General features: G+C 33.4%; 1 protein-coding gene across 2 annotated transcripts in view; it reads right to left on the bottom strand.

Annotated features, from left to right (window-relative positions):
- Positions 1-1680: 1680 nt before the first annotated feature.
- The window catches only part of rph3ab (rabphilin 3A homolog (mouse), b), a 35605-nt gene continuing 9962 nt past the window's right edge, over positions 1681-27323 (bottom strand). The window contains exons 1-16 of one of the 2 annotated variants that reach the window (XM_058781815.1): positions 25973-26107; positions 21662-21827; positions 19957-20086; positions 19577-19660; positions 19362-19494; positions 16925-17116; positions 15777-15953; positions 14571-14650; positions 14133-14207; positions 12617-12726; positions 10232-10358; positions 10070-10126; positions 8890-9044; positions 7438-7519; positions 6699-6795; positions 1681-4539 (exon numbers count right to left, since the gene is read on the bottom strand). In XM_058781815.1, the coding sequence (XP_058637798.1) occupies positions 4409-4539; positions 6699-6795; positions 7438-7519; positions 8890-9044; positions 10070-10126; positions 10232-10358; positions 12617-12726; positions 14133-14207; positions 14571-14650; positions 15777-15953; positions 16925-17116; positions 19362-19494; positions 19577-19660; positions 19957-20086; positions 21662-21810 (1779 nt within the window). In that variant the 5' untranslated portion in view covers positions 21811-21827; positions 25973-26107 and the 3' untranslated portion in view covers positions 1681-4408. Of the gene's footprint in view, positions 4540-6698; positions 6796-7437; positions 7520-8889; positions 9045-10069; positions 10127-10231; positions 10359-12616; positions 12727-14132; positions 14208-14570; positions 14651-15776; positions 15954-16924; positions 17117-19361; positions 19495-19576; positions 19661-19956; positions 20087-21661; positions 21828-25972; positions 26108-27323 lie in introns of those variants that run through there. The other variant, XM_058781816.1, reaches the window with a different exon arrangement.

Here is a 27323-nt window from a genome sequence, read left to right as displayed (position 1 = left end):
GATAAATGAAGCTATACACTTTCCTTTTAAAAAAATCTTTAAAGTATTATGTAATGAAGGACTTTGCAGTGCACATACATGAAGTCAACAAATAACTGCAGTTTATATCGACTTTTATTGGCCTCTGTGTTTTGAACTCCAAGTAAAATCTTTACATGCAAAGTTCAGACATACAGTAAACACTTCCCTGCTGTGCAAGTACATGCACTATATATATATATATACAATTGCATCATTAATGAAAGAAGAACAAATTTATACCAATAAACATTCACAAACTAAACCGGCAAATATGGTCTTAAAGTATCAGACTGGTGTGCTATATTTTGTTTTTTGCAAATGACAGATATCATAGATAGCTCTGCATGTGAATAAGATCTCGTGAAAAAATACTGCAAAATCACATTCATCATTTTGAAGACCTAAATGACTTAGTCTAGGGGTCGTGTCATGCATTTTTTTTTTTTTTTTAATTCTGATAATCCTTAAAGTTCATTTACTTCAAAGATGGTCTAAATGCATTAATATGTGAGTATTTTCCTCCAATCTTAACCAAAATGCTTCCTTTTGGGGATGCTTACCCTTTGAGACTTCAATGCAAAGCACCATATCATTCAAAATAAACCATCATTTCCAGGGTTTTTTTTTTTTTTCATAGTAGTAACAATAAAAGCTCTTTTTGTAAGATATTTTATGTTCTGAAACTTAGTGTTTTTATAATACAGTGATCTCTCATATATGAAAATACCAAGGAAATGTGATTCCTCATGGCATGAACCCTTTAAAATCTTCTGTAATGTCAAACAACGGGCGACCACACTTCCGGGTTCTTCTAGTTTAATCTCCCTTTACTGTACTCTTTATTCACAGATTTATAGATAGTTTTAGTCATTTATTTGTTGAACGTGCAACAGGACGTTAAATACACATCCTCACATACTTCTAAAGTAAAAACTGAAGGTAAAATCAGATAAGCAATGCATCTTTATTGCTTAAATAGACACTGTTTTTGACTGTAAAATAACTTTCAGCATTCAAAATACAGCTTTTTTTTTTCCAGCTTTGAAAAGTTTTCGTTCATATATCCTTTCACAATCATCGATGGTTATTTGGTGTTATAGGACCAAATACCATGTATAATATGAAGTAGGAAATATATTGACACCACAATTATGGTTCAAAAGATTAAATCAGTTGTTTGCTAATTAAATCTTTGCATGATGCCTAGTAAAACGCAAATTTACCAACAGCAGCTGTGGGCCAATTGGGTCATATTACAAGATTTCTACAGGTTTTAATGACGGTAAATTTAAGACTTTTTAATAACTTTTAAGACCAAGTAAAGAAAATGTAAGGAATGGAGCATCAGTGTAGTCTCTAAATATAAATTCACAAATGTAAAAATAATGTTTTTGATCTTAAATCAAGGTACATTTACTTGAGAAGCCAAAGTGCACAAATCTTGTTTTATGAGGAATTGATCAACATGAAGTAAGTTAACAAGTATCTGCCAATTGGCTCAGAAAAATTCAAAGCAAACACAAGTTTTCATCCCTCCTTGGCAGATATTTGTTCTTGTTTTAAGTATAAACTGACTTCAATTTCTCAGAAAACAAGACTTAATATGCTCAATTTGCATCTGAAGTAGTGGTGGGCATAGATTAATTTTTTTAATCTAGATTAATCTAGATTAAAATGGCTCATTTGAATTCTGCCAAGTAGATCAGAATAAGTTCACTACTAGTAGTAAACAACTAGCAGTCATCAAGAATTTAATATTGATAATAACATTGAAGACATTGTATGATTATTCCTTAAAGATAAGGTTTTAATAGTTTTAATAGTAGTAGCCTATTATGTTCTGCCCAATGTCTTCAAGTGAAACCGAACTTTTTATTTTGACGGGTTGCCGTGAATACCTTTAAATTTCTGTGTATATTGATATGAGAATAGTTTTTCTCAAATGAAACGCTCGAATGCTCATGAAGTGACTCTCAGAGCAGTTCTGGAGATGTTGTTCATGTATTTATGTCCTCATTTAGTGAGACGACAGACGTTAATATCGCCGCAAGCGTCACGCGGTCTTCTGTATGAGTACTGAACAAACCCGTGCGTCTTGCGCCATACATTAACACAGAGACACACAGAAGTCATATTTAAATAGACGTTTTGCGGCTTAATATTTACAAATAGGAGTGGGAGTGTGCTCACTTGTGTGTGCGCTTACGTTTGTTTGTTTGTGTGTGTGTGTGTGTGTGTGTGCGAACCGGGGCGGAACTCCGCTGTGCGCGCGATACAGAGAGCGCGACCATGTAACGTAGAGACAGAAATGACTTGCCGATCTTCATTGGGAAGCTTCTTAAAAATAAATTTTCCCTGAAGCAAACCCGGCGGCTTCATAGCTGCATCCATGTTAGCACGCATACACACAGGTTCGAAGACTCGTTCTCGCCCCCTACAGTACAGTGCAATTCGGCTAGGTATACATCCGCGCTAAAATATCAGGTGAAAGTCATCATAGCTTGCGTAGTATAGACCCAGCTCCCAACCCAACTTTGAGAATAGATTAACGGCGATATTTTTTTTATCGCCCGATAAGAGTCTCGCGTTAACGCAGCACGTTAACGCCGATAACGGCCCACCACTAATCTGAAGTAAATCCATCTTGATTTATGGAAGATATCTGCATTGGAAAACAGCTGGAATTTTTTTGTATGCAGCATTTAATGCCACAATTGTATGGATTTAAGACCTTTTCAAGTCTTAATTTCTGAGCAAAAAAAAAAAAAAAAAGAGCAAATTAAGACCTTTTTAAGACCTGAAACCCTGCATTAGAGCAGATCTGAGATCTGAGTTATGCTAAAATTCTTCAAAGATCTAAAAATCTTTTGGAAATGTGGAACTTCAACCAAACACAAATCACTCTTCAGTCGATATAATGTAAAGCAGTTCCTGAGAAACCCGGAAGTGTCGCCACCAAGTGTTTGTTGGTAAACAGTAATTTAATCTACAGGGATTAAATTATACAAAGCAAATGAATTGTATTCACTATGATCAAAGACACTCTCATGCTTATAATAACAGCAAAGAATAGAAATGTTGAGGTCATTCTATTGTAAATGTGCTTTCCCTTCAGTGTCCACATGTGATTGGACTGCAGTACTGTTTCCTGTTACAGTAATCTTGGTTTGCGTCACAGCCACATGATGCAGAGGACTATTTTTAGTATATCCTATTTGATTTATCCATGGACGTTGTCATTAATGGTTGTCTTCACACAAGGCAATTGTATTTTTTAGCACATTATAGACCATAAACAGGATGCATGTTTGTAGGGTTTAGTGGAATAGTGTGCTTACATACAGTAAGAGTGTTGTTGTAAACCAGACGTACCAAGCAATGTGTTACAAAATCGCATTCATTAGATTCGAAGGCCAAGTCTAAATGTATCATTGGCGAACAGATAATGCTTTAAAATGCTCTAGTTTGGACTTGAACATTCTTTGGATTTAGTCTTATCTGTGCTGTGTAAACATCCCTACATGTTGCTTGCCTATTTGTCTGAAACAACTAGCTAGTTCTTTTGACCTCATGTCAGGGTTATTATAGCTAACTAAAATTAAAACCATTAAAAAAAAAACTTAAATCTGTTACTTGACATTTTTATTTTGTTTTAGCTTAACTTATAGTAGTAAAACACTTATAAAAAATTAAACTGATACATAAAAATGTATAAAAAAATATATAGATGTTTAAAAAATGACAAACACTAAAAGCCAAATTATTAAAACTCGAATTAAAATTAAAGTGATATTTAAAAATGATAGTTTCCAAAATATAAAAAATAAAATCTAATTCACAAATATTAACAAAAATCGATAGTATATCAGTGAAATGAAAATAACATTGAAGGTATTTAAATAAGTCGCTAAATACAATTAATTAATTTTACCTGACATTCTATATGGCCTGTAAACATTCTTAGACTGGTTAAAATAGGGCTTATACATTCTGTATCGGCCTCTTTTTTAAGGTTCATAATGCTTTTTAATAGGAGACATTGCTAAGAGACGTGATATTAATGCATTCCCACAACAAGATAATTATTTGGAGTTTCTACAGTTGTTCTTAAACTAGAACTTTAAAACACAATGCTACTGTGGCCAGATTAGTGAACGTGACATAATTGTGCAGTTCTTTTACACTTCAGTGCTAACCTATAGTCGTTTGTGTTGGTCACAGTGAATAGAAGAGCTCCAGACATCACATTTTGTTTCATGAAAGCATATCATGTGTCAGCCGGACAAGAGCAAGGTCGGTATAGCCCAAGATATGCAGTTAGTGGAGGGGGATGGAGTTGCAAAATGGGCCGAGTACAACTTAAAGGCATGCAGGGCGCTTGAAGAGCCTAATCGCTGGAGACGTGATTCTCGTTGTGCAGAGTATGCCAGCGCTCGATCTTCTTGTCTTTGTTCTTGAGGCATTCGTACCAGTGCTTCAAACGCTCACCTTTGGCAGTGATACCCAACTGACAGCCTCCTGATCGTGAAATATTAGTTGTATTAAAACATTCAATGTGTAATAACAATAATTTACTAAAACATTTATGAATATGACATTCAATTACATTCTGAATATGAAATGAAAGTCAGTGGTGAAACTATGGCACTATGGTCAGATTGAAGCATAATGACAATCTAGAGACCATGTTTATACCTAGTATCAACATCTTTTAAGGATAACAAGTGGACATTGCTAAATGAGTCAAAATCTGTTATGGAACGAGTTTTAAAAAGTGATTTTTTTCACTGTTATTTACAACAGGATCTGCATTTTCAGGGGTTTAAATTACATTGTTACATACATTTGATTAATAATATTGTTGCTATAAGAGACGATAAAAAAAACTGTGTATCAAACCCACTCCTTTACTAGTTAAATAAATAAATGAAAGTCAGCAAATTTGCAACAACTTGTCTGTCAAAAACTAACATGCACAAAATTGACAAGAAAAGGTGATACATTTTTACATGATTTGTTACATTTAATTACCCCTTGGCAGATTTGAACTTAAATGTATGTGTAAATGGGTTCAAAAATAGAAATACGAGTGACTATCGAGTGCTGCAGGGATCATGCATTTTTGGCAAAACCCAGAAATGAACTTTTTAGCACTTCTGGTTCCATCATCCTCAAGTCAATGGGTTTTTTTTCCAAATGGTTTTTGATTAAATGCCAGAAATAAGGTCTGCAAACTTAAGATATTTTCACATTTTGGTAACACTTTAGTATAGGGACCAATTCTCATTATTAAGTTATTGCTTATTAGCATGCCTACTAATAACATATTGGCTGTTTATTAGATTATAAAGCACATATTCTGCATGATCATATTCTACATCCCTAATCCTGTCCAATACCTAAACTTAACAACTGCCTTCCTTATACCTAAGCAGTAAATTAGTATTGAGGCAAAAGTCATAACTCAATAGTTTCTTAATTGTGAGAATTGGACCTTAAAATAAAGTGTGACCCACATTTTATTCTACAACATAAAATACATCAGTAATACCTACTTGTGATTTTTAAAGCTCTAAAAAATGCTGGGTTAAACCCAGCACTGGGTAAAATATGGACAAACCCAGCGTATTTAACCCAGCATTTTTTAGAGTGTAGTTGTCTTGAAAAAGGTGTTTGCTAACAAGTGGGACTAAATGGGACTACAACGTTTTTAACTCAAAATTTCAGGGAAAATTTTTAGTGCAAAAGCTGATTAAAAGAGAAAAATCTAAAAAAGAATATTTGGGAAAGTTCTTACATATGCATGCACAAGGTGTACACAACAGTCTGTCCCACCTGACCAATTGATCAAATCAGCCTAAAAGTTAATACCAGGTATAAACATGGATTCAGAAAAACTGGATAAAATGACATACATTACCCTGGACCACAAAACCAGTCATAAGGGTCAATTTTATGGAACTGAAATAAATAAGCTTTCCATTGATGTATGGTTTGTTAGGATAGGACAGTTTCACTTTATTTTGATGGTCCCTTTAACACATTCTATTGACTATAAGTAATGTTGCACCTACATTTCTACTGACTCTCATTAGAGTGTTAGTAGTGTATTAGTTGACTGGTAGGGTTAGGGTTAGAATAAGTTGACACGTTCTTGCAAAATAACTTGTAGTCAGTAGAATATCTGTTGGGAGACCAACACAATAAGGAGTTAGTAGATATGAAGCAGACAGTCTACTAATACTCTTATGAGAGTTTGTTAACATGTAGTTGCAACATTACTTAGTGTCAACAGAATGTTCAAAAGGGACCATCAAAATAAAGTGTTACCGATAGGACAATATTTGGCTGAGATACAGCTATTTGAAAATCTGGAATCTGAGGGAGCAAAAAAATCTAAATATTGAGAAAATCGCCTTTAAAGTTGTCCAAATTAAGTTCTTAGCAATGCATATTATTACTAATCAGAAATTAACTTTTGATATATTTACGGTAGGAAATTTACAAAATATCTTTATGGAACATGATCTTTACTTAAGAAAAATATCGATAATTTTGACCCATATGTATTTTTGGCTATTGCTACAAATATACCCATGCAACTTATGACTTATGACTTATGGTTTTGTGTTCCAGGGTCACATATAATATGTATATTTTACAATAAAAGTAAATACCTATATAGTCATTGCATTTCCCGATGTCATAGTCCCATACTGAGATGTCAAGAGTCTTTTTGGCCAGCTCTGCATGCTTAATTTCATAGCTGAACTCCTGCAAAACAACAGTTCACATGGCAAAACAGGGAAAATCTAAGAAACATGATAATAAGATCCAAGCAGCAAATAAAATTACAAGGCTTCACATTGCTACAATATTGGACCAGATTATTAAACATGAATATATTTGCTAGTGCTGTCAGTAGATTAAAATATTTAATCATGATTAATCACACGATTTTGAAAGTGCTGAAATTTGACACTGTTTATACTTATTTCCCTGTCAAAATGCATTTATGATTAATGGCTTTTTGCTATTATTAATATTATTGGCTATTTGCTGCATTGCTGATCATGGTTTTGAGTATTGATTCTTCTGAACACAAGAACACTCAGACAACTCAATCCAGAGATTTTAATCAAATGTGCAAATGCATTTGAAGAATAAAATTGGACAGAGATGAATTATCACAATTTGAAGATCAGGCATGTGTCGTAACCTTAGATAAAAATGGGTCCTGCTCCTGAACCTAAATTGTGTATGAATAACCTGGTCACACTGTTGGTCAGTCAAGCTATTTGTATTTGTCTCAGCATTTTTTAGGATCATTGTTTATTTGTACACACCTACAAATAAACAAAGGTTTCATTTAATGAATAAACATATATGAGTCATCATTTCAGATGGACAACATACCTCATTAAACTCAGGGTTGAGTGTTTTCTTCTTGATCTGCGTCTTGTTCTTTGCTTTCTTCCCCATATCGGGTTTCAGACATCTATATCCATTCATAGAAATATACCATCACTTGTTATAAACAATCCTATTAAAATAAACAATCCTATTGCAGATTAATTGAACCTCGTCTCATGGCATAAATGTACCTGGGGACACTTTTTAGCGACACCTTACTGCACGTTTTGCAAGAGAAATGTCCACTGAGTGGCGCTAAAAAGGTACGTATTGCTGTGTTTTTATTACGTTGCTTCAGGTACGTATTGCAGCGGTTCAGAATTCAAATATCCGGGGACCGTCGCTAAAAATCAATGCTCTATCGTGCTGGAAATATGCCCTACACCAAACCCAACCCTAAACCTACCCGATAGTGCTGACAAATGCAAAACTGATATAAAAACGCATTTGTTGACGCAACCGTGCTATTTGAACTTCCTTATACACAGATTTGAATTGTTTTGTCAAACCGTAGTTACACAGGATTTGAACCGGAGCTCCTCAGCTCTCAAGTACGTCTCTGTACTCCGTGAGCTACCGAAAAAACCTACCGTCTATGAAAACCCATAGATATGAAGCTGGATATGTGCGATGCTAACGTTCAAAAGCATCAGTTTTCAAATCTCCCAGCATATTAATATTGTTTTGAAGTCATAACGTGACATTCTTCAAGTAATTGTGCGAAAATTTCGCTTTATTAATCGAAACTCTGTAAATCTGTGTGAAAAGGAATAAAAGCCGTAGGAGTTTTAGTGTTCATTTATTTTGGAAACTGCAGTGATATGTACTTATTGGTATGTATTTCGCGTCTCGCTAAAAGTGCCCCCAGGTACGTTTATGAGACCAGGTAGGATTTATTAAGAATTATATAATTTTTAATATTTTTTCTAATAACTTAGAGTTGTTGACTTAAAAGAATGGTTCACAAAAAAAAATAAATAAAAAATTGAACATTTGCAGAAAATGTGTTCACCCTCAGGCCATCCAAGATGTTTGCACGTATGTTTCAATTTTTTTTTGTATTTTAGCCGGTTTGAAGTTAAAATTGCCTCAATGATGGATTTGTTTCCTACAAACATGCAGATTTTGTCTTCTCAAGACATTAACTGATGGACTGGAGTGGTGTGAATTACTTGTGGATTATTGTGATGTTTTTATCAGTGTGTGGACTCTCATTCTGACGGCACCCATTCACTGCAGAGCATCCATTGCTGGTGAACAAGTGATGAAATGCTACATTTCTCCAAATCTGATGAAGAAACAAACTCATCTACATCTTGGATGGCCTGAGGGTGAGAACATTACCAGCAAATTTTAGTTTTTGTGTGAGCTATTTCTTTAAATTATATGAGCGTTTCCTAAACATATAATAAATGTAATGTATATAAATGTTGAGTTTGACAGAGAGAAACTCACATTTTGACAAAAGGATCAGAATACCCATTCGCATCCATTGCTGCTAAGTGAACACAGCGTACAACGCCTACAATGAGACGACTCTGCTGACTGCTGTACATGAGGGATATCAGGATTCGTCCTCTCTCTTCCATCTCAGCGCCATCCTTCCCAGTCTACACGCATACAAAAACAATGTGGTGTGGATGATAATGATAAAATAGGAGTGTTTGTTGCAAATGTACTTATTGTAGAAGCACCTCATTCTATAAATAGCACATGGGTGTTAATTTATTTTGCTATTAGTATTTGCAGGTGATACACATAACAGTGATGACCAAAATGCACAGGATGCGCAAAGTAATGGAATCACGACATGAAAAAGCTCTAGTGTGAAAAGGTCTAATCTGTAAACCTCTGTAAATTATAATCTTGTGAAAAAGAAGTGCACTTAATTGTGTTCTATGTGCACTTCAAATCTGAAAACTATTTTTTTACACTTTTAAATAGTGCACTTTATAATTATGTCAAATTAAAGGTTTTAAAGTACATTTGAAATGTTTTAATGATCTTTTGTCATGCTTAAAGAAGTATGTTGACTAACATACTAAAGCACATGTAAAGTACTTTTATTTGTGTGTTATTCGATATTACATTTAAAGTTAATATATTTTAAATGTATTAAATTACAACTTTATCATTACAAATGTATAAAATAAATATATTTAAATACAACTAAATACGTTAAAGCATATTTTAGTTTACCATCAATGCTTGTTAGTACATTCAGAAGTACTTCAACCATTTTTCAAAGACAATAGAATTAATTATGAAATTACATATAAAGATGTACTTAAGTGGCTCAAAAAAGCACACGAAAGTTCAGCTAGGTGCATTTAATATAAATTTAAACCATTAATTGCAAAAAACATTGCATTCAGCTCAAACTTAAGCATATTATTTCTGTAGTTGGCATACTTTTAAAAAGTACTTAAGTACTTCGGTTTACTTCTTTTTCACAAGGGTATATAATTAGCCTGTATAGTTAGTTACTTAGAACATAGAATAATGCAAATAATAATGCATCCATGGCAGACAGGTGCCAGTCTGTAAGGCCATGACCTTAATCTTAATGCAAATATATTGTTAGGTGATGTCAATATTTTTGTATACTCTTATAAATATGAGTTTAATCATTCACCTCATCCTCATAGAGGGTGATTCCTCGCGCACCGCCTGCAGTTGATGTTCTTTTTGTCTAAGGAAAGAGAGAGGCAATTTGTTTCCTTACGTATTTGAAAGGAATATATATTCGGTGAATTCAGCAATGTTTGTTAATATGTGATGTATATAAAACACTCACCTGCACAACCCTCTCTAGACACACGTTAAAGTTTTTCTTCTGACTGAACTTGAGTTTTTTCAGCGCAACTCTGGTTTCTCCGATGAACTCATTGTGACCAAACTTGTCTTCATCACAGACAGATATTCTGCACAAACAAAATCCCTTGAAAGGTTAAATACGAATCCATGAATACTGAATGTACAATACATAGAACATATCACTCGAATACTTTTAGTCTATGATTAGCTAATTAATTGGAAGTGAAATAACGCTGAAATAAAATATATTATTTACATATAATATATTATTTTATTATTAATACAGTATTAGACAAAATTAGATGTGTTGCCTTGGTAACTAACAGAAAAAACACAAGTGTAAGTGAGTACTAAAATGACTAAAACTAAAACCAAAATAAAAAAGAAATTGAAGTAAAAAAGAAATCTATAAGGCAAGGCAAGTTTATTAATATAGCACATTTCATACACAGTGGTAATTTAAAGTGCTTTACATAAAAGGAAGTGAAATAGTCATTAAAAACAACATAAAAACAATGAATTAATAATAATAATCACAACAATAAAAACAAGGAAAATGATATAAAAATGTATTTAAAATGAATTTAAAACAGTTAAGAATAGAAAATAATTGTACATAAAATACAGTGCAATCAGTTCGGACGTAGCACAGTTGCTCATTCAACAAATGCACAGCTAAACAGACGAGTTTTGAGTCTGGATTTAAATGTGGCTAATGTTTTAGCACATCTGATCTCTTCTGGAAGCTGGTTCCAACTGCGGGCGGCATAATAGCTAAAAGCGGCCTTTGTTTTGTGTAAACCCTTGGTATTTCTAACAGACTCGATCCTAATGATCTGAGTGTTTTGTTAGGTTTATATTCAGTGAGCATATCTGCAATGTATATAGGTCCTATGCCATTTAGAGATTCATAAATGAGTAAAAGTAATTTAAAATCAATCCTAAATGTAACTGGAAGCCAGTGTAAGGACCTGAGGACTGGTGTGATATGCTCAGATTTTCTGGTTCTAGTCAGAATCCTGGCAGCAGCGTTCTGGATGAGCTGCAGCTGTCTAATGGTCTTCTTTGGAAGGAGACCATTACAATAATCCACCCTGCTGGTGATAAAGGCATGAACCAGTTTCTCCAAGTCTTGACTGGAAACAAAACATCTAATTCTTGCAATGTTTTTGAGATGATAGTATGCTGATTTAGTCATTGCTTTGGCATGACTACTAAAACTAAGGTCTGTCTCAAAGATTTTTGACTTGATTTTTAGTTGTTTGACCCCTAGAGTCAAGGTATGCATTCACCTTGAGAACTTCATCTTTGTTTGCAAATGCGATGACTTCAGTTTTCTCCTGGTTTAACTGAAGAAAGTTCTGGCACATCCAACTATTAATTTCATCAATGCATTGGCAGAGGGAGTCAGTGGGGCTGTAGTCATTTGGAGATAAGGCTAGGTAAATCTGGGTATCATCAGCATAGCTGTGATAGGCAATTTGGTTTTTTCTCATTATTTGACTTAGTGAAGGCATATACAGGCTAAACAAGAGCGGTGCAAGGATTGAGCCTTGTGGGACTCCGCATGACATGGACGTCCACTTAGACTTATGCTCTCCTATACTCACATAATAACCTCTCCCTTCTAAGTATGACCTGAACCATTTGAGTACCATCCCAGAAAGCCGACCCAGTTTTCCAGTCTTTGTAGAAGATATTTTATAACAAAAAATAAAATGACAAAAGCACATTACAAAAACTAAACTTAAAATGAAAACTGAATATTAAAAAAAAAAAAAATTAAAAAAATATTAACAAATGATACTATATAAAAAATACTAAAATGCCAATGTTAACTCGTAAACATATGCATAATGTTTCACTAATGTTATATTATCAATTTAAACCATATTAAGTTGTTTTATTTCAGCTGTGGGAACAATTTTCTGATGATGATCAATATAAAACCCTTCAATTCGGTCTCGATGCATCTAGTATTGGAAAGAATTCAATTTCAGACTAAATTGACTTATTTTACCTGTAATAAAACAGGTAAACATACACACAGGGTCCCAAATGAACACTCCCAGAGCACCAAATTAATATTTACCATAATGTGAATTTCAGCTGAACTAACAGCTGAATCTACAGGATATTTTTCTTCATTATCTTCAAGGGTAACCATATAACTAAATGTTTCCCCCCACACTGAACCAAATCATTCATTTCAATCCATTGTCACAGATGTTGAAATAACACAAGTGTTGTGATAAAATTAATATGAGCTAACATGGTCGAAAATATCCTAAATCATACAAGTTTGATTATTTCCAAGTGTGACTAGCGTAAGAAAAGAAACATCTGTAGTGAAGTGCACTGAAACCTGAGGGTCTTGCGCTGCATATCCTCGTCTGTCAGCCCGTGGTACACCAGCGTCTCATTCCAGGTCGGGTTGCGAGTGTTGCGTAGGGTCTTGGTGCGTAATTTATTTGACTGCATTGACAGCAAAGATGCTTTGTTTAACGGTCATTGCTTGACCAGAATAAAAGAAGTTTTGAAAAGAAGCTTTTGCATAATTGAGGCCCGTCTCATGAAGCTAGCGTGGTTTTCACTAGTCTTAAAACTATAGAAGTCTGTTTCCACCACGGGATAAAAAATCACTTTTATCTCACAATTCTGACTTTTTTCTTGTGATTTGTGTGTATATCCCGTAATTTTGACTTCTTTTCTCAGAATTGTGAGATATTAATACGTCTAATTCTGAGGGGAAAAGTCAGCTTATAATTCTGACATTTTCTTATAATTACAAGTTTATAGCTCCCAATTCTGACTTTGTATTCTGAGTTTATATCATGCACTGTATATCATACAATAATTCAATACAAAATGCAAAATCCATACAAAATGCCACTATAAACTTTACAATTAATTGTCCAAATATAATTGCTGATGGGTAATGCATTACAGGTTTACTAGATTGTTCATATGTCCTTGTTTACAATATGTAATTTGCAAAGAAATGCAATAATAGACCAGCAACAATACAGTTTTTTTTTTATGCAGCTTAAATTTCAGAATAGAATACAATATAAATAACATATAATTATTATATAAATTATAGCAAATAATCATTACCAATTTTGTGAATATGCTTTTTGTGATGAAAGAGATACAGGGGACGTAGCTTTCTTGCATGAGAGACATGATTGGTTGGATTGGTCCAGTTTTGGTTTATAATCTCTTACCCAGAACAAAACTTGCAGAGTCTAGCCATGCACATTCATTACTATGATGATAAACACTGTAAAAATGTTCTACCTTCGTGAGACTGAAAAACTAATTGTCAAACTACACTCAAGGTTAACTGAGAAGCCACTTAAACCTACTTTATGAGACTGGCCTCTATATTATTTTAATGTTTTCATGTTTTCAATTTTAATAATGAATACCAGAAAAATGTCTGTAACTCTGCAGCAATTTATTCACTTTCTACCAAAAAAAAATAATAAATAAAAAATTATATATATATATATATATATTGGTAAGTGGATACTACAACAAATATAACATATTTGCATTCATATTTGCCCCAATAGTAAAAGAAAAAATTCACGGTAGCAGCTATGACTTTCCAAAATCCAAAAATATTGAGAGATTATCAAGGTAATAAAATATAGTGTGCATTAGATCATTTAAAAGTGAAAATATTAAAAAAAACATTCTAGATTTGTAATGTTAATAACCGTGGTTTTAACCATGTTAATAATTGCATCATCACGGTTTGTCAAAAGGGTCCATTACAAAAGTGTTGAGCTATTGCTATAGTAAACATTACAGACAATATTCAGAGTTATTAATATTTGAGAATGCCTACTGCACTAAACAGCCCATGATCTCACCTTGCTTGCACCCGGTAACAGATGAAGCTTGACATAAGGATCTGCCAGTCCATTCGAATCCATCGGTTTCAAACCCTACAAGAAAATATTACAATAACTTAAATTCCGGTCAAATCACAGAAATCAAGCACAGTGCAATATTACTCATATAACATTTCTAAATCTTCAAACTGACTTTGTCAGTTTTTTGTCATTATGTCCTATGAAGAGCATTCATAACTGTGAAAAAACTGTGAAAAGCTCCAGCAAGGCACTAAATATCCAACTCATCCAAATTAAAATATTCAAGGATCAGAACAAACTGTTGCATGCTAATAAATACATATATCTGTACTATTACAACATAATTAGCCTACAAAGACAATATATTCATTTTTGTCTGTGTGCAAGATTTTTAATATATATATATATATATATATATATAAATATTGAAGATACCTTCGCTCTAATAATGTTGCAGTGAAGGCTGCTGTTCCCTTGGTCATACAGTAAAGTGAACTCCAGTGATCCCAGAGTTGCTGAAACCAAAGCAATATATTGCATTAGGCACAAGCATTTCATTAAGTTTGAATTCATGAGATGCAGAATCTAATCTCACAGATCTACATTTCAGTGTGCGCTATAAATAATTATGTTGCTGCTTTCAGTTGCACTTCATTTAATTGAAACATTCTCTCACTCACACACACACACACACACACACACACACACGCCACAAATGCACAAGCTACAGAGTATTTAAAGTTTAATGCAACAGCAACATCTAATGGTGTTAAAACAAGTTGTTTTGTGAAAATCCTTTTAACCACACCTAAATATGTTTCAAATTAAATATATTTCAAATTGTAAACAGGGAATATCGTTTGCAGAAGTGTGATTAGGTGAAGGTCTGTGGAATGCCACATCTGCAAAAATTAGAATTACAAAAAAAAGAAATATTCAAAGAAATGTAAATAAATACATACATAATTAAATAAAAAATATACAAATAAATCTAAAAACAATAATTAAATATATAAAGAAATGTAAAGAAAGCAAAAATACATACATAAGTACCTATATAAAGAAAAAAATTAACTAAATGCATAAATAAATACATAAATATACAAAGACATGTAAAAATAAATAAATAAATACAAAAAAATGTAAAAACAAAACAAACATATTTAAAAATAAATACATTTTAAAAATAAACTAATGCATAAATATATACTTATATATACATAGAAATGTACAAAAATGAAAATCCATAAATATTCAAAGAAATGCAAAATAAAAAAATACACATACCTAAATATACAAGAGAAGTGTAAAAAAAAAAGTGATGTGACGTTTTCTCTTGCACAACATTTTATGCAAGCAACATAAAAAATTAAAGTTAGATCTTAGATCAACACATTCTGCAACTCTAAACTCTGTTTAGTAATTCATGTGAAGATAGAATAAAACCTACAAGTGAACTATAGACTGATTACTGTAGTTTACAACTTTCTATAACAAAATCCCACAAAGGTCTCTTCTTTCCACCAACAATGAGAAAATTGACAGCAAGTCTCACAATAATTATGATGACGATACTTTTTAAGACATGCTTCTTCTAGTCACAGTCAAAGAAGAACAAGAAGTCACTGAGGAGCAGCTTACTGGCTTCATCGGAGTCATAGCTGTTGGCCTCCTCCTCCTCGTCGTCCGCTGGCGGAGCGGCCTGCTGCTGGACGGCTCGAGGGCCGGGCACGGGCGCAGGCTTCAGCTCCGCTCTCTCCTGCACATGAGACGCAGTGCTAATGGACTGATAGGCTCCTCTCTCTGCCTCCTGAGCAGCTGGTAGGGACAAAAAAAAACTCTTTATAGTATATAGATATATATTCTAGTATATTACAGTGTTATATATAACTGTTTACACACATTTTCAACACTTTACACACAAATCCAAGAAATGCACACACAAAATGCAAAATGCCTCACATCTCTTGCAAAATGAAGCACTGCATTCAAAATATCACTAACACATCTCAAAAGCAAACAATTGCAAACACCTTTGCCATAATATTACAGGGTTTTTTTTCAACTGCTTACACATAAAATCTTTACTTGTCACACAGTTTCTGAAAGCTGACACTCAAACAGCAGAAGCACACACCAAATCTGCAAAAAACATACACTAATTCATGGCCTATGACCCAGTTTTCAATTTCATAAAACACTTTTTGCAAAACACAACACACAATTCTCTATGTAACACACAAAAATCTAACAGGAATTAATGAATTGATATGAGGTGTTTGCAAATGTTTGCTTTTGAGATGTGTTAGTGATATTTTGAATACAGTGATTCATTTTGCAAGAGATGTGAGGCATTTTGCATTTTGTGTGTGCAATTCTTGGATTTGTGTGTAAAGTTTTGAAAAAAAAGAGGCAAAGTTTTGAAAATGTTTGTAAGCAGTTGAAAAAAACGAATTCCTGTTAGATTTTTGTGTGTTACATAGAGAATTGTGTGTGTTTTGCAAAAGTGAAATTGAAAATTGAGTCAAAGTCTGAGAATTAGTGTATGGTTTTTGTAGATTTGGTGTGTGCTTCTGGTGTTTTGAGTGACAGCTTTCAGAAATTGTGTGACAAGTAAAGATTTTGTGCGTAAGCAGTTGAAAAAAAAACTGTAAGCAATACAGTTGCTAAATTGTATTATATGTGCACTTGTAGTAGACAAAATGCATGTATGCTTGAGGCATATTTTTATGCAATACTATAAAGAAATAATCAGTTTTTTTGTTGTCTGTGTGCATGTTTGTTGTTACCCGGCTGGAATGTGCCTGATGGGACTGTTCTGGCCGCGTGGACGTTCACCGTCTTCTTCATCAGCACAGGGGTATTCTGGGAGCTCGCTGCATCTCCATCCGCCTCTGAGTAACTGTGAGTTTGAAGATGAGCAGGTTTCGGAGCCACAGCTGGTTTTGGGGCAATCGGTGGATCCACTGTCGGCTCTGGAGCTTATATAACAAACATACACATTCATACGTATACATTACCAGTCAAACGTTTGTAATAATTAGATTTTAATGTTTTTGAAAGAAGTCTCTTCTGCTCACCAAGGCTGCATTTATTTGATACAAAATATAGGAAAACCAATAAAATTGTGAAATGTTATTACAATTTAAAATAACTGTTTTCTATGTGAATATATAGTAAAATGTAATTTATTTCTGTGATCAGAGACCCCCCTCACATGATTGTAAAGGGCTTTGGGTGTATTGCAATACACAATAAAGCGCTATATAAATGCCTCATTCATCAAAGCTGAATTTTCAGCATCATTACTCCAGTCTTCAGTGTCACATGATCCTTCAGAAATCATTCTAATATGTTGACTAACATATTTTATATGTATCTGTTGTTTAAAATCAATGCCACGTTTGCAATTGTGCTAATATTCAGAATAACAGCATTGTATAATAATCCCTTCATCATATATTATATCTATTAAAAAAATACAAATAAATTATAGGGATATTTTGCCCACATATATATTTTTTTACATTTTGGTGACATTACTTTCCCAGTTTATTGTGTCAGGTATGAATAGTTCACCCAAAAATGGAAATGTAGTTTTTTTATTATTTTAACTTTAAACCATTGCTTCCAGCTAACTAAGAGTTGTTTATTCATAATATTACTTCCTTCAGTGATAAAGTGGTCTGGTCTGAATCAGGAGAGAAATCTGCACAGATCAAGCACCAAAACGGCTCTAAACAAAAATGTCTGTGGATTCTGATGTGAAAAGACAGTCGAGGATGTACTTTTTCACTGGAGAAAGCGTTATTATGCATTATGGACTTGTATTTTACCCGGAAGCAACGGTTTAAAGTGAAAATCATCTTAAAGATGGATTTGTTTCTAACAAACACACGAGGGGGGTAACGATTCATAGATATGGATCATTACCGTCAACGCGTGCGTTCTCGTTCAAACTCACGTATCAGGACTCGATATAAGGACTGCCCAAAGGCACAAGGCGAGCATAAAAGACGCCGTGCGAGTACTAAATTGAGCTCTCTTCCACTTTTTTGTGCATGGATGAATAAATACAGACAAAATTACATCAAAATGCGCGTTTTGGCGAATATCCTAGTAAACACAGTCGGTTAGGCATATGTCTTAACAGTTGAGAAAGAAAACGCATGTGTATCAGTATATTAAATCTGTGCTTTCGTTCTTAAAGTGAAAGAAAACTAATAATAAACCTAATGCTGTCAAAGAAAAATACAAGTGCTCACTGCCCCTGACTAAATAACCTTCGTAACATCAAAAATGATTCATCTATATTTCATTTATACAGTGAAAACTATGCAGTTATTTTACATTTGATTATTACATTTCTGTAGCATACCTGAACATTTCTTTTAGACTGAGCTGAAAAACCTGAAAAGCACTGATTAATGTTCTATTGTATTTATTTTCTGCTATTGCTTGTTATTTGGTTATCTGTAGAAAATATTTTTAGCACTGAGCCCATAATAGCAGCCAAAATAGTTTTTCCAATTAATTATTTTCTTTATTATATAAAAAAAAAAAAAAAAAAGGAAGAAAAGAAAGAAAGAAAGAAAAAAGTGGTATATAGGTAGCCTATATAGGTCTATTTTTTTGTTGTATGTCCCAATTGAGGTACAGGACGTGAAAATTTCAGATAAATGTTCATGTTATACAGTATATTTTGGTTGCATTTGTGAGTTAATAAAAATGTAGATGGTTGTTTAAAATAGGTGTATATTTTTTATCATAATTATCAAAATATCGATCGATATACTCCTGTATCGAATCGATTCGTAATCGTATCGTAGACTTTTTTGAGGTATCGGCAAATATCGTATCGCTGGGTCTGAGAATCGTATCGTGATGAACCATCCGATTTACACCCCTAAAACACACAGCTTTTGGCACACAGCATTAACTGATGGATGGAGTGCTGTGGATTATTGTGATGTGTTTATCAGCTGTTTGGACTCTCATTCTGACGGCACCCATTCACTCCATTGCTGAGCAAGTGATGCAATGCTACATTTCTCCAAATCTGATGAAGAAACAAACTCATCCTTATCTTGGACGGCCTGAGGGTGAGCACATTTTCAGCAAATTTAAATTTTAGGTGAACTATTCCTATAATTTTTCTGGGGTTGTAACACGTTTCAGTAACCAACAGATGATGGAAAAGTAAAAATCACAGTTTGTCCAGCTCACCTGAGACTGGTGCTCGAGTCTGCATAGCCTTCTGCTGAGGACTGGGATCTCTGGGTCTGGAAATGGGCATAGGTGAGGGTAAGAACTGCTTAGGGAGACCTTTGAAGAACCAGGCTCCAGATCGCTTCCATACCTTTAAAGGAAAAATAGGCAATCGACATTTACAGACAGTTAGACTCCAGATCACTTCCTTACGATAGGTGTTATTCTCCCACCTCTCTCTGCTCGCCGCAGATCTTGCAGAGCCACACAGACCGCGGCCGAGCGTTCGCCTGCACTCCACACTTGGTGCACATGCTCTGAGGGGAATAACAGGACGTAGTTATGAAATCAGTTCATTAAAGACAGTATTATAAATAGTGAGCGGAATGAACTAAACAGCTGTGACACCAGTATTTCAAGTAGGATGAATAGAGCTGCATTGCTGACTATTGGAGATGTGCTTTAATGCTTCAGAATCAAATTGCATTAGCATCCCTTTTGTTGCATTATTTATTTATGATTTTATTGCATGTACCAAATGTATAGCAATCCCATAAGAATTCAAATGAGGTTTCATTTAGATAATATCATTATATTTGGATCAGTTTCTCACCTTTTTACAGTCCTCACAAACCACTGATCTGTCCCCTCCTGCACCCAGCTGCTCTCCACATAAAAGGCAGCGTGACACGCCGTCCCCACAAACAGCCTTTTTCATGTTGTCCAGACGATTCACCAGACGTCTGTCATAAATAAAACAGAGTGCATATTGGTCATTATGTTAACATATACAGTGCCTTACTCTTACATTGGCACTATAATATATATAAGCAAAATAATATGCATGTCCTTGCTGTTGCTTATGCTTCTGCGCATAATCTTTCTTTTAAAATATTCAAAATAATGTAACCTTCAATAAATAAATACTGTAATATATATGTTTTTTTTTTAAGTATTAAAATAAAAATTTCATATGAGAATGTCCTGTTTAATTCTGGATCTTCTGAGCAAAAAATAATGACTATCATACATTTTTATAAGTCAACCAAAAAATCTTGTCGGGCAAATTTAAAAAGAATCATTAGATGACATTAAAAGACTATTTAAGGATCGCTAGGTAAATTCACCCTTTTGTCAACAAGAATTTTAAAATATAGTGAAATATAATAATACAATTTAAATATAATACAATTTAGTATGGTCCAACTTATTTTAATAAGAACAGGTCAGAATAAGTACAATATATTGTTACACGTATCTGTTATACTAAATGACGATGGAACATTGTTTCACACATAATCTGACATTTTCACAAAAGTTATTTGAAACATTAAAGTAGATGCTTTACTTGCATTTAATATGCTTAATATGTATATAAAATCACTTTTATACACATACAATTTTTTTCTCTCTCAAATATAAGTATGCCACACTTATTGTCACCCCTTCTTGTAGCACTTTGTTGTGCAACTTCCTTTGTCCTATAATATGAAATAATATTTAATAAAACATGGCATGATCTGTGTTATTTTGAATATTTCAACAGGAAATCTTGTTTTTCTTATATCAAGGGTGCCAATATTATTGTTTTCTTTCAATCATGATATATATCAAATAGTCTCCCGACTCATATCAGAACTGCCTCAAATTTATCTATTTTTAAATCTAATCTTAAAACTTTTTTTTTCTTTGGCATTTAATATTTCTTGACCTGCTGCGTGATGATTTTCTGTTTTAATTAACCTTACCCATTTTACAGTTTGTGCTGTTGTTGTTTTTTTACTGTGCAGCATACTCTGTGCAGCACTTTGGTCAACTTCGGGTGTTTTAAATTGTGACCCTGGAGCACAAAAGCAGTCTTAAGTCGCTGGGGTATATTTGTAGCAATAGCCAACAATACATTGAATGGGTCAAAATTATTGATTTTTCTTTTATGCCAAAAATCATTAGGCTATTAAGTAAAGATTATGTTCCATGAAGATATTTTGCTAATTTGCTAATTCTGTAAATATATGAAAACTTCATTTTTGATTAATAATATGCATTACTAAGAACTTCATTTGGACAACGATTTTCTCAATATTTTTATTTTTTTGCACCCTCAGATTTCAGATTTTCAAATAGTTCTCGGCCAAATATTGTCCGATCCTAACAAACCATACATCAATGGAAAGCTTATTTATTTAAAAAAGAATTGACCCTTATGACTGGTTTTGTGGTCCAGGGTCACAAATGTGCTATATAAATAAACAATGTATTGTATTGTATTGTACAAGTTGGTGATGACAATCGATAAACATCTATAATCTCTCTCCTACCCAATCCTCTCTTGCTCCATTGCCTCCATTTTTTCGGCCCGGACGATGACGCTGTTGATGATCTCCTTCTCCTCATCAGTCAGCTCTGCACCGAGACACGGTCCAGACTGCACATGGACACCTTTCGTGCCCATCACCGCGTCAGTCATCGTGAAATCACTGGAACCTGTAAAGCCATAATGAATAACAGTGAATAGATAATGAACTAATCAAAAATCAAAAATCAAATAAAAATTATATATATATATATATATATATATATATATATATATATATATATATATATATATATATATATATATATATACATACATACATACATACATACATACATATATATATATATATATAAATTAGCAACCCAAAGAAACAAATATATATTAATAAGAGTGCCAAAAAAACATTTAGCTGGAAATTGCATACAGTATGTTATTCGCTGCGCGTCACCTCACACAAAAGCAAGACTAACACAATCTTCATGCAGTTTTAATCTTCAACCACTAAAGGACCAAAGGTTAAAGATATCTCTTTTTAAAAAATATAATAATAAATCAATCAAATCATTCATTCATAAATAATTAAAAAAATAAAAATTAAATGTGTACACAATCTAATAAATAAATAAATAACAATTGTATTAATAATTGAGATTAATTGGTCACAGCCATGTAAAATTGTACTGTGCATTAATCATATTTTTAAAAAAAAAACAATTAATTTTTGTAGCATGCTTAACATTTTAACAAGAACCAAGGGTAGGCCTATATGCTGGTTGCTGTCGTCTTGTGTGTTTTATAACAAATTCAATAAAAAGACTTAAAATCAAATAAAAGATTATGAAATGTATTCTTGTATCACTGCCTAGCCCTAGAGGCTTGAAAATGTGTGTGATGGAGCTACTCCAAACCACCAATAGAGGGCACTGCAATGGAGACTAATGCATTTGGGCTTGTAACTTAAATCTGTATGAAAAGTAATTCACAAGTAATTTATGTAACATGATAGACCTACTCAGCCCAAACAACTTTGCTTCATCAATATCAGTTACTATAAATAAAATCCTTAGTTTAGTGTTATATGGAGGCCCAAACCTGCAGAAAAATAAATAAATTAATAAAGTAACATGTGGCTCGATAAAGCAAATACAATTAATTTTTCATTCAATTTAGTCCTGAATTATTTTTTTTTATTATTTTGCCCCTTTATTTATTTTAAATATTGATATATTGATATAATATTTATTTTTTATATTTCATTATTTTTTTATTACATTTTTTAAATATATTTATTTGTTCTCAGATGTATTTATTCCCACATTTATTTAGACGTTTTTCATTTATTTTTGTATTTATTCATACATTCCTTTCCCTTCTATAATAATTAGGTGGGCTGGTCTTGCTTACCATTACTATTGACTTGTTTTGGATTGACATCAGGTCATACTATAGCCATATCTTGTGAAAACATCTGAAGCTTTATAGCTATAAGTGAACATTTTTGACAAAATCATCTTCTAAATGAATTGTTTTGAATTAATTGTGAAATCTACTTTTGCAAACTAGTCCTAGGTTATTCGCCTGATCGGAATGAAACCAGTGCATGTATATATATTGCCATTATAAAATTATTAAAGTCATGTTGAACTGTAATTCATCTTAATTGCACCCAGCTAAACTCTTCATAGTGTGGAAACTTTTTAAATGGGCATAACTCTTGAACACAACTTTTTTTATAAAATTTGCTGTATCTACTCAAGGTCCCAATTTGTGGACACAAGACACATTTGACACTGTAACAGTTACAAATATACAGAAATACACTGTATGATAAGTAATAAATAACTAAGGGTGAGGACAAATACAACAACAGCATAAAAAAAAAACAGCAAACAGTGAAACAATAAACATTAACCATAGTTATTAGCATAAGTTATTCATATCACTGTACAGTAGTGGATATTGAGTTTCTATCAATGTAATATTATTCACAGATTCTCAAGTCTGTCAGAAATGCAGGAACTATTTCAGATGCTTAGTGTTGAAAGCAAATTTGGCTGGCAGTAACAGCACTTCTTAATGCATAAGACTTATCTGGGCTTATCTAAATTCTAAAAATGAATTGCAAGCAGCAAATCCAAACACTGCCTACATAAAGGCACACACACAAAAAAATCACAATATGAGCCAATTATGCACTCTAACTAAATTAAAGATATGTGCATAGTCATTGCTCATTTTTGAGGTGTTAAATTAAATGATTTCATTTTATTTGTAATATTTTATTTTGTCCACGTCACTGTCATTGACTTTCACTGATATTTTAATGTCTATTCACTTTTTGCACATAGTTCTGTCCCAGTTTCTGTTTACACTGATTTTGTTGCACTAAATAAAGGTTTATATAAAGTTATGTATGTAGGTGATGTGAAATTCCATGCAATTTCTCTAATTCTACATGCATATTAATCAGTACATGTGCTTTTAACAATCCATTTGTCACCCCTAAACTGCTAAAAGCTGAAAAGTAGCCAGTACTTAAAATATTAAAATAACAGTGGCCAGTCACATTTTAACCCAAAAATGTTTTATTGAAAAAAAAAAAGTTTAGGTTTATAAATTATGTTAAGTTAATGGATGCTGAAAAATGTCAAATACTAAAGCCGTAATCCATAATCAATGTAGATGGAGATCTTTGATTTATCACTTCATAGGGCTACTCAGATATGAAGAACACATGGAAAATCATGTGTGGGCTTAATAAGGTCACTTCCTCCACAGCAAAATTACTGTACAGCATAATATGTGGATTAGTATGGCTAGAGATCCTTAAACTCTACAAAAAAAAAAAAAAAAAAAAGGTTCTAATATTTGCATGAGTTCTTATACAAATTCGAACTGTTCAAACACATTCACATTTGCATGCTCTGGCGGCATGGTAAATTTCAAGAGCATAGTGTACATTCCTGCAAATATATTCAAAGAAAACCTTTTATTAAGTTTTTTTATTTGCCTACTAAATGTATTACAATACATCTCTGCCACCACAATGAAAGATATCTGAAAGCTGAGTATAAATGTGTCAGATACTTCACTTAGCCTACATGTTGGCCTAATGTCCAAAGTCCCAAGTGGAGAGGTCCCAAAATCCATATAACAGATCAAGACAGAACCATTATATTACAAAGTACAGCAAAAATTAGAATGCAGTCTGTGTGCAACCAATGAATCAATCAATAAATACAAATCTATAGCGACACATACATTTCAGTACCCTTTTCTCAATATCTTTCCACATCACTGCTCTAATGTGACACATGAGATCATTTCCTGATTATTTGTCCTGAAATGTTTTAACATAAAGGTGATTACTGTAGACGCCTTACATCTGTTATCAACCTCAGTCATGACGGATATCTCATTAAATCTCAGCAGTACAAATGAATTTTGTATAGTCACTTGACTGCATGAATCCACGCCTTCATCAGTTTCCTTCTGCAAGGAAAATACATCAAATATCATTCTGCATAATAAAACCGAAGCGGATCGATACAGAGAAACCCATTCCAAAACTCCACCGCAAACAAGCAGAATGACTAAATATGTGATGAGTGGAACTAGGTCATATCTGCAGAAAACACTTACTTGGATAGGCTACCCCTGAAAGCAAGTGCCTGGCTGGCCATATAGGAAAAAAAACTATGTTGTAGTCTAGTATGAATAACTCTAAAATGCACAAAGCAATCTTGATCGCTGCCTTGCTGCGCAATAAGAGCAGAAGCGCTCGCGATCTCGTCTTTAGTACCATTAGAGGAACGCACCTTGCCTCTCTCCGAGTAAAGCAGAAGCAAAACCCGCATTGAGATGACACACCTTACGCTTATCTTCTAGAAGACAATTGCATGTTGGTTCTTACAGTCCTACAGCAAACACCAACGCGACCATCGATAGATATTCCTCACCTAAAGCTCACACAGATTCATATTTTTACAGCAACCATTGTTCAGCCATCATGTCGATATCACTTCATATAGCCTGTGCGTTGAGGACTGTGGGCAGAATGCATTTGTAGCTACTGACTTGATATGACTCAACTATCACCTCATCCGATGTAAAATCAAAAGACACCATACCTTTTTTCATGCAGCGTTTTCTGTGTTAAATAAATGGCAAAACTCATCAGGTTCGAGACCCAAATGCGTGCAGATTTCAGCACCTTTGTCGATTAGAAAATGATGCTTTTTGCATGCATTGTCTTAATAAACATGTTTGAAATAGACCTAAGTGAGGAAAATGCTATTTCGAATATTCTTACCTGATAACAACCGCCCACTTATGAAGGAAGGCGACTGCAAACAATGCGGACTATGGGAGTGAGGTCAGTAGCGACTGCGCATATGAGGAGAGCGCTCAGCGCACACGCTCTTTCCCTGATCTTCCTTCTCTGAGCTTTGCTTGTAGCCCTCTTTACTTATTCCACGCCCGTGTTACCTTGCTGTGGAAACCCCAGAACACTGACAGTGCTGAGATGCGTTCAGAAGCGAAAGATTGGTAACTAACACTAATATGCAATCATTCATGCTTAACTAATGCACAGATAATCACGAGTTAATGTATAATATTACCTAAAGCGTTTATTAATGATTAATGCATCAGCAGCTATATGATTCCTGTCATAATTATGTGTGTCATAATTTATTAGTTCTCTAATAGCATATTATATTAACTAATGATGTAAATTCATATGTTACTTATTACACTTCCAGTTGTCTGCTTTAATTAATCAGTAGCTAATGATTTGCAAAGGTATCATGTTATGACTTTACTTGTTGAGGCTCAGGACTAACTAATTGTTAAGTAATATGGCATTGTGGTTATGGTTTTTGAATTACAGTACCTAAAGCGTATAAGCATTTTTTGATTAGGTTCCACCCCAGTGTTTTGTACCTTTTTTCTGAGTGTATCCTGAGTTACGAGCTAGATTTGTAAAACTTCACTAGATCTTTAAAACACTTACAGATATACATAGCAGTACACAGGAATTAAAAAAAATATATATATGAAGAGTTCAGATGCAAAAGCCTCTAAATGCCATCTGAAATTTTCTTCTAAAATGAGCACTTTTATCAGGCTGCTATGTTTAGGTTCAGTCATTTTTCTCTAATAGCAATGTATAGGTCCTTTTCTATGCAATTAAAGTGAAATAACTAAACATAAATATAGGAGCCTGATAAAAATGCTAATTTTAGAAAAAGATTTCAGACGGCACTTAGAGGCTTTTGCATCTGAACTCTTCATATATTTAATCACTATTGTAATATATGTCAGCAAATCATAAAAACATCAGTAATGGGTATCTTCTGAAAAATTCTGTAAACCACACTTTAGTTTGGAGCAAAAAAAAAAAAAAAACGTGCACAAGTGTTTTTGTGTGTGTGTGTGTGTGTGTCTGTGTGAGAGAGAGAGACTAGAGGTTAAAATGTGCATTTGCAAGTATTTTTTGTGTATATGATATATGAGCATGTTATGTGTGAATGTGTTCGTGTATTTATTAAATAATTTTATTCATATGTTAAATATATTAAATACAGTCTTTTTCAATATATTTTTAAAATGTTTTTGAGTCTCTTTAATCTATTGGAACTTCCATTTAATAGGAGTGCAGA

The sequence above is a fragment of the Onychostoma macrolepis genome, chromosome 07 (assembly GCF_012432095.1).
Source record: "Onychostoma macrolepis isolate SWU-2019 chromosome 07, ASM1243209v1, whole genome shotgun sequence".
In the NCBI taxonomy this organism is placed as follows: Eukaryota; Metazoa; Chordata; class Actinopteri; order Cypriniformes; family Cyprinidae; genus Onychostoma; species Onychostoma macrolepis.
The sequence above is the reverse complement of the archived record's forward strand: the minus strand, read 5'-3'. Positions and strand labels throughout refer to the sequence as shown.